The sequence below is a fragment of the Xenopus tropicalis genome, chromosome 2 (assembly GCF_000004195.4).
Source record: "Xenopus tropicalis strain Nigerian chromosome 2, UCB_Xtro_10.0, whole genome shotgun sequence".
Classification (NCBI taxonomy): domain Eukaryota; kingdom Metazoa; phylum Chordata; class Amphibia; order Anura; family Pipidae; genus Xenopus; species Xenopus tropicalis.
The window spans coordinates 120,170,708-120,183,653 of record NC_030678.2 but is presented as its reverse complement, the minus strand read 5'-3'; the positions used below and the strand labels follow the sequence as shown (position 1 = coordinate 120,183,653).

The 12,946-nt window shown below is 37.9% G+C and overlaps 1 protein-coding gene across 1 annotated transcript in view; it reads left to right on the top strand.

Moving 5' to 3' along the window:
- Window positions 1–12,946, top strand: part of itgbl1 (integrin subunit beta like 1) — a 94,187-nt gene that overhangs the window by 31,719 nt on the left and 49,522 nt on the right. Inside the window, exons 4-5 of the mRNA XM_002937085.4 lie at window positions 3,745–3,867; window positions 12,183–12,323. Of these exons, the coding sequence (XP_002937131.2) occupies window positions 3,745–3,867; window positions 12,183–12,323 (264 nt within the window). The remainder of the gene's footprint in view (window positions 1–3,744; window positions 3,868–12,182; window positions 12,324–12,946) is intronic.

Sequence of the window (12,946 nt, the reverse complement as noted above, 5' to 3'; positions counted from 1 at the left end):
GGAAACTGACATGAACTCCAGCTGTGTGTAATTTCATTTTTTTTTTCTTCACTCAAAAGCTGAAGTCTGAACTTTTCTCTACATGCATTATTCAAATAATCAACAATAACATACAGAAAGCCTTGCAATTTATTGAAAAAAAAATACATTTAAAACATATATTTTATATTTCTGAGATTAACAATATGATACTGTTTAGCTAAATATGTATTATTGAAATTCTCATAATTGACAGCTACTTTAGAGTTAAGCTCGCCAGACTAAAAAACACAAACTTTTATACACTTGAATATTAAGTAACATAAATAAATGTAGCATAAAGATTACACTTCATTATATTTCACACATTCACTATATACAGTCACATAAAACAAACATCTTGATATCGTTGCATGAAGGCTTTAATGAAACATAAGGGTTTACAATGGTGGCCTGATAGGTAATAGTTAGAAGTAGCCTATGGCTGCCAATTCATCCTGGGTTTTCATAGCTTATCCAATGCAAACTAATGAATAGTGTATTCCATTGTTTTAAAAGACTGAAAGGTTCCCGAAAATTGTTTTTGATCCATATCTTCATCATAAGTTTTTATCAAAAACAGAGCAGAGCAAGAGGTGCAAGATTCCCTGTCCCTTCTTGGTTCCCTGCAGTGCATATGGGTAAATTATTAACATAGGCATATCAGTCAGAAATGCCATATGCTGACTGAATTAAACATCTTCTGTGTTAAAATGATATCTACAAAATAGAGAGTGTTTAGGATACTTTCAGGGACAATCCCTAGAGCTTTATTTGTCATTCAACACTTACATTTACTTTTTTTAATCAGCATTCACTATGCTCATATGCACATAGTGAATTATTAAATACATAGTACCAGTAACTACTGAACCACTTAGAGAGTTATAGATACAACCATACTGCAAACATAGGAAGCTGGCACTCAGTGGAATAAATTGCAGATTAATAATATTTATTAATGAAAAAAATACAGCCCTCTAGGGCTTACAAATTTTGTGTAACAATAGAGTAGCCACCGCTCTGACTCACCCCGCGGGTATTGTGCTTGTCAGAAGGTGTCCCAATAAATCCTCCAGGTGCAGTTTCCTCAAATGCCTTCCAAGCCGTACCAACATCGGAAAAAAGGTAAAAGGAGGTCTCTGTACTCCAGTGCTTTAGTAAATAACACAGTTCTTTATTCAAAAAGTCAAAAAGTAAGCACATCCAGCAGCATCAGTCACCTGATGCATTTCAGGCATTTTGGCCCTTAATCATAGGCATCCTCATTAAAGGAGAAGGAAAGGAAAAGTCACTTGGGGGTGCCAAAATGTTAGGCACCCCCAAGTGGCTTAAATCTCTTACCTTCTACCCCTGGCTGGTGCCCCTGTTCGGAGAGAGAGAACAGCACCAGCCCGGGGTAGCTGCGATAATTTTGGCACTCCAAGTGCCTTTCCTTGGATGCACCTGAAATGTGTCAGGTGGCTGAATGTTACTTCTTGCAAATTAAGAACCAGAGCTTTGGGATGCAGAGACCTCCTTTTCACTCTTGCAAATTTTGTGCATACGGGGCACTAAATTGTGGGCTCCATATGTAGTGACTTCATGTTATTTCTGTACTCAAATCACTGTTGTCTGCAGTGGCCACCAAAACTCTATACAATAAATAATAGACAAAAATGAGAAAAAGCATAGAAAGAATACCACAGAAACTTAAATCATATGACCAGAAGTGCACAGGAGACACATTTAGGAATCAGTACATTTTAGGCGGGTGTTCTTAAGATGGGGTATGAGTATCTAATGAAGCTAGTAATTTTTTATTGGATCATGTGTCACCAAAATCTGCATCTCTTTGGGTACTGCCACCTAGGGGCTGATTTACTAATCCACGAATCCGAATGAGAAAAATTCAGATTGGAAAACGAACATTTTGCGACTTTTTCGTATTTTTTGCAATTTTTTCATCGCCGTTACGACTTTTTCGTAAATTGTCGCGACTTTTCCATAACCGTTACGACTTGCGCGAATTGTCGCAACTTTTTCATAGCCATTACAAATTTCATGAATTGTCGCGACTTTTTCATAGCCATTATGGCGTTCGTGAATTGTCGCGACTTTTTCATAGCCATTATGACTTTCGTGAATTGTCACGACTTTTTCACAGCCATTATGACTTTCGTGAATTGTCGCGACTTTTGCATAGCCATTACGACTTTCACGAATTGTCACGACTTTTTCGTATTGAGCGCTCGAAAAATTTGCGACAATTCGCAAAATACCGATCATTACAAAAAAAATGCATTCGGACGCTTTTCGGACGTTTGTGGATTAGTAAATGTGCCCCCTAGTGTGGTGCAGAGTCACCTTCTGTCCACAATTATGAAAACATAATGAACTATAAGTGAAACTGATTTAATTATGTCTAGCCAGAACCATGTAACATCTAGACCAGTGCTGATTAACTTCTGTGGTTTTTAAACCACATCCTCTTCAAACCACACCCATGTTAACACAAGAGCCTTTATGACCATATTCACATTAATAGTGGAAGTGCAGCAAAAACACAAATGGTTAGTGCTCTCTACAGGGGTATCACCCTTCATTCACATGTGAATGAAGTTTATTATGTCATATTAAGACATACCCTTAAATCCATATGCCTCCCCTGTGGATAGCACAGCAACCCCCAGCACATAATTACACACCTTAGGTACCATATAATGGCTATTTCCAAATGCTAACAAATTCCCAGACCCCTGCAGGTTCACCTCCCATAGGCAGCCACAGTGCAAGCAGAATATGGCACCCACAGGCAGCATAGGGCAGGCAGAGTATGGCACCCACAGGCAGCATAGGGCAGGAAGAGTATGGCACCCACAGGCAGGGTAGGGCAGGCAGAGTATGGCACACACAGGCAGCATAGGGCAAGCAGAGTATTACATACACAGGCAGCATTGGGCAGGAAGAGTATGGCACACACAGGCAGCATAGGGCAGGCAGAGTATGGCACATGCAGGAAGCTTAGGGCAGGAAGACTGTGGCACACACAGGAAGCATAGGGCAGGAAGAGTATGACACACAGGAAGCATAGGGCAGGAAGAGTATGGCACACACAGGAAGCATAGAACAGGCAGAATAGGACACACCACCATATTTATGCAGTAGTTTTCAAAGTTTTTAGTTCAAGACCTATTTGTCATTTAATAATTGTACAGATTGGGAACTGCTGATTTATTGTAATGTTATTTGGCTAAAGTGGACTTTCCCATTGGCTTTCAGATGTGAATTATTATTAGATTCCCAAGTATTTTGTTCTGCTGTTGGGGAAACTACTGAGATACATTTTTTCCCATTGGCTTTGTTATAGTGTATTAAAATTAGCTTCTCATGCTTTGTGTTCTGCAAAGTTGGAGAACAAACTATTCAGATATAACTGCTGAAAATGTCCAACTGTAAAAAGTGATGGTGATTCACAGTTGGAATGAAAATGGAATTGCTGCATATTGACATAACCAGCAGATGCAGGATTGGACAACCTGTGTTGTTAATCATGTCCCAAATTCTTGTTTCTGTTCAAGTGCTAGTTTTAGACTTTAATCTGCCCTTTTCCTTAAACCTCTGAGCTTTAACTGTGAAAGTCACCTATTTTTCTAGTTGAACACACTGTAGGATAGGTGTCTGATAAAACTGGATTAATGTGTTCCCAAATTGTCAGTAGTCAGTATAATACTTTGTTGTTTGCAGGAACCTGCCAATGTGGAAGATGTAAATGCGAGAATTCAGACAACAGTGGCCTTATTTATGGAAAGTATTGTGAATGTGATGATACAGAGTGTATTGATGATGAAACTGAAGAGATATGTGGGGGTAAGTAATTTTATCATGATCTAATCTGTGCTTTAGTTATAATAATAACATTATTTTATCATGCAATTATGTTTTAGAACATCTCAACATTGCTACATTTGAGTTTATCATAATTAATTACAGAGCAAATACTGTGTGTATAATAAACTACTCTTTAACTATACTGACTGGTCAGGCCATGTGAGCTACTGCAATATCTGCATTTATAAAAATATCTAATAATAATCAAATGGTATAAATATACCCTTAATGATTATAGATCTTGCAATAGTTACAAGTAGTGTATGTCAAAAGACAGTAAACAGAGGTATGACTAAATATTAAATTTTTTATAAGTGGGTGAACTTGTACATATTTATCTATGACAACAGAAGAGGTGAAAAAGGTTGGTGCTAAAATTCAGCTGATAACAGTGTATAATAAGCATCTTGTATTAATGTGTAATATATAGGTAGATTATAACTTAACCAATGTAAATAAAATATAGCAACTCCAAGGAAGAGGTCTCCAAAAAACTCAGCTGGAAAAAGACCACTAAATGAGTGTAACAAAAGTTTTCATTACTGGTTTTCAGTCATCAAATTTACTGAAGAAGGATGCATGCAGATGTACACGCATCTAACATAGCTGGTTGATAATTGTCCAACCACAAAGAGGATACTTGCACATATATATATTAACTAGGAATGTAATAACACCTATGTCACACTCCTCCAATGACTTTAAAGCTGCTTTGCAAAAAAAACAAAAACATGTCTTGTTGTCTGATTCTATAATATTGATCAAAGATTGAAAAGTATCATTCAGGAAATATTGTTTATAGGCACTAATGTTTAAAGGGGCAATATATTCAAATAGGCTCAATAATATTTTACAGATACATTTTTTACTACAATCTTTCTGGCATTCAATACAACCCTCAATAAAACGTTTTTTGTGGTAGACATTTAAGGGACTAGTAGAGCCATTCAGTTGTAGTACTTAAATGTTTACACTAGGTGGCAGTGTTAATGTTTAGTAAGTTAGTAATGTAAGTACCTGGTTTGGCCACAAGAGGGTTAGGAATTTTCAAAGGGGGCGGGGGGGGGGGGGGGGATGAAAACTATAAATTTTTGTGCAAACCATAGGCCATTAGTCACCCAGCATGATTAATTCAGATGTAACCAGCACCAGTGAAAAACTAGTTCCTGAGCATATGGTTACTGTAGGGTTTGGCTGCTCAGGACACGCAGTCACAGTAGTTGCAACTAGCATTGCCATAAAATGAGTTCAACTGGCCACATCTGCCTCACAGACCTGCAGCACTCTTTAATGAGCTTCCCAGCTGATCCATCAAGCTGCATTGCTGTGTCAGCCATATAGTTACCTTGTCACCAAAGAAAATATTCTCATTGTGTTTAAGTACTGCAATAATAAATCCTATGTGTCTTTTGCAAAGTGGTTTAATGTAGCAGTCAGAATTCCTGTATTTCAAATGAGTGTAAATGTGGGTCTTTTGCACTGAACCGTATTTATAAAGATTCAACTTACAGTGAACTGTTCTTTTTATAGAAAATGTTTGTACAGGTATGGGACCTGTTATCCAGAATGCTTGGGATCTGGGGTTTTGCAGATAAGGGGTATTTCTGTAATTTGGATCTCCATACCTTGAGTCTACTAAAAAATAGTTTAAACATTAAATACACCCAATATGATTGTTTTGCCCCCAATAAGGATTAATTATAACTTGGGATCAAGTACAAGGTACTGTTTTATTATTACAGAGAAAAAGGAAATCATTTTTAAAAATTAGAATTATTTGCTTATAATGGAGTCTATGGGAGATGGCCTTTCCGTAATTTGGAACTTTCTGGATAATGGGTTTCCGGGTAAGGGATCCCCTACATGTAAAGTAGCTGCTTGTAATGCAATGCAGATCATGAATATACAGTATATATATATATATATACCGGTATATATATATATATATGTGACAGCATCAGTCTGTACTTTATCATCTATGCCCAAGTTGTGTACAGAATGTCTGATACAAAAAGTGCTAGATTATTTTATTGCATTTTGAATCATATGGAAAACCTGACATATTCTTTCAGCAAAAAGGAGCCAAAACAGCACACCCACTACTTACTCTGTTCCTTCAGCTCTGCCATCTCCCCACAATTTGACAAGCAGTGCCAAGGCTACACTTCCCAGTATTGTTTTACTACACAGGACAGCAGAGGCCACCCATTGTGTCCCTTTCAGGGATTTCTTATTGCTTTAACTGGAAACTGTTTTTCCTTGCTATTTGCAGCTTGGGATGCCACCTGTCTAGTCTCTGTCTAGCTTCAAATCTATGTTATAAAAAAAGGAAAAAATCTACAAATTCAGGAAGGCCTATTTTTTTTTTCCCCGAGACATGGTGACTGCCATATTTGCAACATCAAGAGAACATTTGATATATATATATTGAATGCAGAACATTGCAAACAACGCAAGTTAGCTTTTTAAGTGATTACTTTATGTGGGTGCAGTCTGTGCTGCATACAATATTTTGTGCATTTACAAATACTGAATGCTGGAATGCTGGGTTTAATCAAATGAACAGACCCTCAGATTTCAGTACTTTGCATGCAGCTCTGCTTGTGTAAATTGACCCTCATTATGTGCTCATTCTGTGCATAATACTCAACCTTTCTGATTGTTTATGCTCATACATTGTATGTTAGGTGCTTTACACGAACAATTAGAATCCTGTTTTTAAATGATGTGTTCTCAAAAAGAACACCCCCCCCAAAAAAAAGGTAGTACAGTATGTAGTGTTTAAGAGCAAGATGGAGATTTGGAATGCATTAGTAACAGCACTGTACATGACAGCTATGAGCTCTGAAAGAGGGTGATAAAGCCATAATTCAAGCTCTTCAAAGGATGAGGTAAAAACAAGGGAAGGTAAAGAGATGTGATTTGTTCATTTTTATTTATTGTCCATGCTGTAGGTATTACTGTCTTAATTACTCTCTCCTGCATATAGCTCCCTTTGTGCAACAGCTACCATCTTGTATTTATAGAGCCTGCGTATATCCTGATGTTGTACAGTGCTTATACTGTTGTTTATCTTCAAGCCATGGACATGCAGTTCCAGGGAGCTCTCATTAATAAGATAAAATAAAAAATCTCCTTATTCTCCTCATTCACCCATATCATTTTACCTTTTGACTTTTCTGTCACAAAAGAATATTTGGCAAATTAGCAGAATGTGCTATCCTATTGACAGCAATGGAATGTGTCTTTTTGTTTTACTAATGCTAAACCTGCATTTATAATCCCAAAACAGCTGCATGTATGTTATCTGAACTAGATGAGAAAATCAAATGTAGGCCTACCACCTGCAAATCACATTAACCTGATCACAAAAACTCAAAATCCAGAAAATGACAGACCCTCAGCATTCTAGATAACAGACACATATATAGGATTGCTTTGCCTTCAATGATGATCAAGTACAAGGAACTGTTTTATTATTACAGAGAAAAGGAAATAATTTTTAATAATTAGAATGATTTGATTAAAATGGAGTCTATGGGAGATGGCCTTTCTGTAATTTAGAGCTTTCTAGATAATGGGTTTCCATGTAATGGATCCCATACCTGTGTATATACAAGTACATACACTGCTCAAAAAAATAAAGGGAACACAAAAATAAGACATCCTAGATCTGAATGAATGAAATATTCTTATTAAATACTTTGTTCTTTACATAGCTGAATGTGCTGACAACAAAATCACACAAAAATTATCAATGGAAATCAAATTTATCAACCCATGGAGGTCTGGATTTGGAGTCACACTCAAAATTAAAGTGGAAAAAAACACTACAGGCTGATCTAACTTTTATGTAATGTCCTTAGAACAAGTCAAAATGAGGCTCAGTAGTGTGTGTGACCACGTGCCTGTATGTCCTCCCTACAATGCCTGGGCATGCACCCACACAAACGGCAATGTGAGCTGTGGCAAGAAGGTTTGCTGTGTTTGTCAGCATAGTGTCCAGAGCATGGAGGCGCTACCAGGAGACAGGCCAGTTCATCAGGAGACGTGGAGGAGGGCAACAACCCAGCAGCAGGACCGCTACCTCCGCCTTTGTGCAAGGAGGAACAGGAGGAGCACTGCCAGAGCCCTGCAAAATGACCTCTAGCGGGCCACAAATGTGCATGTGTCTGCTCAAACGGTCAGAAACAGACTCCATGAGGGTGGTATGAGGGCCCGACGTCCACAGGTGGGGGACATTTGGCATTTGACAGAAAACACCAAGATTGGCAAATTCGCCACTGGCACCCTGTGCTCTTCACAGATGAAAGCAATTTCACACTGAGCACATGTGACAGACGTGACACATGGAGACGCCGTGGAGAATGTTCTGCTGCCTGCAACATCCTCCAGCATGAACCGGTTTGGCAGTGGGTCAGTAATGGTGTGGGGTAGCATTTTTTGGGGGGCGGCCCTCCGTGTGTTCGCCAGAGGTAGCCTGACTGCCATTAGGTACCGAGATGAGATCCTCAGACCCCTTGTGAGACCATATGCTGGTGCGGTTGGCCCTGGGTTCCTCCTAATGCAAGACAATGCTAGACCTCATGCGGCTGGCCCACCCGTTCCCCAGTTCTGAATCCAATTGAGCACATCTGGGACATCATGTCTCGCTCCATTCACCAACACCACGTTGCACCACAGACTGTCCAGGAGTTGGTGGATGCTTTAGTCCAGGTCTGGGAGAAGATCCCTTAGGAGACCATCCGCCACCTCATCAGGCGCATGCCCAGGTGTTGTAGGGAGGTCATACAGGCACGTGGCCACACACACTACTGAGCCTCATTTTGACTTGTTTTAAGGACATTACAAAAGTTGGATCAGCCTGTAGTGTTTTTTTCCACTTTGATTTTGAGTGTGACTCCAAATCCAAACCTCCATGGGTTGATAAATTTGATTTACATTGATAATTTTTGTGTGATTTTGTTGTCAACACATTCAACTATGTAAAGAACGAAGTATTTAATAAGAATATTTCATTCATTCAGGTCTAGGATGTCTTATTTTTGTGTTCCTTGTGTTTTTTGAGCAGTGTGTGTATATATATACTATATATATATATATATATATATATATATATATATATATATATTAATAGAAAAGATGGCACATTCAGTGAAGCTACTGTATATATACATATATATATATATATATACATACACATACATACATAAATACATACAGTATGTAAGTACATTATGGCAAAATCACCTAAATAAAACTTTACTATTATTATTATTATTATTATTATTAATAATAATCCTACTATAAAGCGCCAACATATTGAGCCTGTTCTTGTGTGGGATTACATTCAATGTCACTATGATATACACACACACAATTCAATTTTATCAGCAGTCAATTAACCTGCCTGTGTGTTTACCTGGAGTAAATTCATGCAAACATTGGAAAAACAAAAAACCTCTTGCAGATAGTGTCCTGGCTGAAACAGTAATGCTAACTACTGCACATTAAAGTGGTATCTTTGGATCTACAGGCTTAAAACTCTCCAGCAAAATATTGATTATGAATAGCATTAGGGGGGCTGTTCTACTTCATAGGCCCAATAATCTATTGAATCCTTTATGTTGCCAAGTGTAGACCTCTGTTCACATATTATATCAGCAGATAATCATGCAGTGTTGCAATTAATGGCTTGACAAAGAATCCTTAGCTTGTCACAATACCTTTTGTGAACATTTTTTATATTTCAGTGTAATTTTTCATATTTTATATACACATGTTTGTAACGATATACAGGTATGGGACCCGTTATCCAGAATCCTTAGGACCTGGGATTTGCCAGATAAGGGGTCTTTCATAATTTGGATTTCCATACATTAAGTAAGGTATGGAAAAATCATTTAAACATTATTAAACCCAATGTTTTGCCTCCTTATAGGGATTAATTATATCTTAGTTGGGATCAAGTACAAGGTACTGTTTTGTTATTACAGAGAAAAAGAAAAAAAAACAGAATAATTTGTTTATAATGGAGTCTATGGGAAATAGTAATTTGGAACTTTCTGGATAGCAAGTTTCCAGATAATGGATTCCATACTTGCATAGACTTGTTGATGTGGTCCCCGAACCTGATGGTTCCTATGCCTGGCGTTCTAATTCGATCGTTTGGCCCTAGGGCCAAATGATCAAATTAGCATCATATCACCCACCCAAATGGGGATATAGTGAGAAGATCCACTCACTTGGCAAGTGAGCAGATCTTATAGTGTATGGCCAGTTTTATAGGCACTGGCTCTTGATGAAACTGACCCTTGAATGTCTTGTATCTACGTGGTAGGAAGATTAAACTATAAACTGCACTGTGGGTAATCTATGTAGAATGCTGTGTGACATGTTGGAGCTGTATAATAAAATGATTATGCTAATAAAAATGCATATATTTTTTAATATACAGTGCTATGTACGGTATATATTATATTTATGAAACATGTATGCTTTTTCTTCACTGTTTCCTTTTACCTAACACCCACACAGTTCTTTTAATTATTGACAAAATGAATTATGTTTGTGGCAGTTGTTTGTCTGTGCTATCTGGAATCGGTTTACAGGAAGCAGGCGGTTGTGAGGCATCCCTTTTGTATTTTATCTGCCACAGTCCTCAGAAGACAGCATTTGGCATAGAAATGATTTCAATATTCTGATATTGTTTTTAGCACAAGAACAATACCAGTAATGTACTGAAGTTAAAAAATAAACTAGGACTAGTGATTTCCTGCACTTTAATAATTTAATCATCATTATAGTCACTCTGTCTGTATGTTTCCTCCATTTATATATGGGAAGGAAAAAAGACATCAATATTGGAAAAGCGCCCATTATTATGTAATAATCTTTTATGTACACTTCTAGTACTCACATAACTAACATATCCAGGTTCACCCCATTTATCCTAGATGGACTAACTTTGCAACTTGATATTGTTATCATTAAAATCAGTAGATGTGGTTACCCAATGAGCAGCTGAGGAAAGTGAAATAAAATAGTAATCTCCTCTTGGATGCTAGGCAAATTTGTATTGTAAATAATGCATTATAGTGCTGGATCACATGCTTCCCAGCCATGGAAAAGCTGATCGATAAAGGTGCTCAGTAATAATCTTCCTCCAATGATGTAGCTGACTTTATGATGTAAATCTTTTTCTTAAACTAAAAAACAAACAAACAAAAAAAACTAAAACAAGAAAGAACCATAACAGACTTCATTTTATAGGTGGTTGATGGTTAGATCCCCAAATCTCTGCCATTTGTATCCATGTATTCCATTGATGGCATCCAGCACTACTTGTAATTATCAATAGCAGTAGATGTGGATACCCAATGAACAGTTGAGGAAAGTGAAATAAAATAGTAATCTCCTCTTGGTGGTTGATAGTTAGATCCCAAAACATCTGGCATTTGTATGCATGAGCCAATGGAACATCATTTGTATGCTATAGCTGGGTGTGTGCAGAGCCAAATAACTGAGGATGGTAAACATTCTTGTGTCAGATTTGGCATATGATGTATTGCACATCAAGACCATGACTAGTAAAGAATTTTAATGGAATAGCCTTAAGCACAAAAAGCATAGTTTGCAGAAAGGGAAGGTCAAGATAAAATGACAGACTTGACATTCTGTATGTCCAGTGAGTTCCAAGCAAGTTATTAATGATGGTCAGGGATCACAAAAATGTCAGCTCAATAAGTTTCTGAAACAAAGGAAGAATTTTGATCTAACAAATCTTAACAAAGTGCCCTGGTTGACAATCTACTTAGCTTATTGCCATATATACACATTGATTGCAATAAGTTCCGTTTCACCAAACAAATGAGAAGGCAGGATCACAGTGCCTGCATTGCAAGCTAAAAGATCATGGGACATTAAGCAGAAATACAATTTTTCAGGAGAACTGCTAAAAGGTAAAATAATTTATCTGCTGAAAAACTGAGGCTTTGGGATTTCACTGGTTCTTTATGTCTCCTACACCTCCTTGCACATTCACTCTGGGATCTCAATATTGCGTTATGTTCTTCCTTTTAAAATATGTTTTCTTGGATTGCAAATAAGAAACCATTCATCTGTGCATTTAATTACACAATTCTCCCCTGTATTGATGCAATAAAATAGGCAGTTTCATAGCAAACATGTTTATTTATACATCGTGTTTTTCTTGAAAGAAATGTTCTTGGGATGCCATTGCCATTTAAAAAATGACTTTTTCCCTCACTGTATAAATTTTGTTTTGGGTGCAGGCCATGGAAAGTGTTACTGTGGAAACTGTTACTGTGAGGCTGGTTGGCATGGAGATAAATGCGAATTCCAGTGTGACATCACCCCTTGGGAGATCAAGAAGAGATGTACATCTCCAGATGGCAAAATCTGCAGCAACAGAGGTGTGTCATTATTAATGGCTTTCACATCTGTATTTCTTTCAATTAAGCTTAGGTAATAATCATGCATGGTGCTTTGCAATTTCTGTGGTTTCAGTTTTTAAAAAATCTTGGTCTGAAAAGCATTTATGATGTATTATTCTCTTCAAACTGTTGAATATAAATATATGTAATTATTATCTTGTGAGAGAGTTACCTAATGTTTTCATCACATTTATCACCTGTTCCTTCAGTATCCAGTGCATTTATTTTGCCTGTGTATCACATTGCTTGTAGTTTATGATCATGCACTGTATCAGGGGCAGAAGTAGGGGTATGCGGAAGAGGCATGTGCCTGGGGTGCAGCAGTGGGGGGTAGCAGGGCACATAACACTTTTGCCTATTTATAGTCCGGGACCTTGACTCCTGTGCAGGATTCTATTGCTGCCTGCTTCCCACTGCTGCCTTGTCACTTCCCCCCTGGACTTTACAGCTGGTGAGGGGAGAAGTGTGAGGTGGCCGGACCCATTGCCTAGGGCAGTGGTCCCCAACCTTTCTTGCAGCCTCTAAACCCCCTGGCGCATTCATTTAATTCCCTCCTGCGGTGAATATGCTGTGTACGCCAAGCGCCGCCTGAAGAAAGGCGC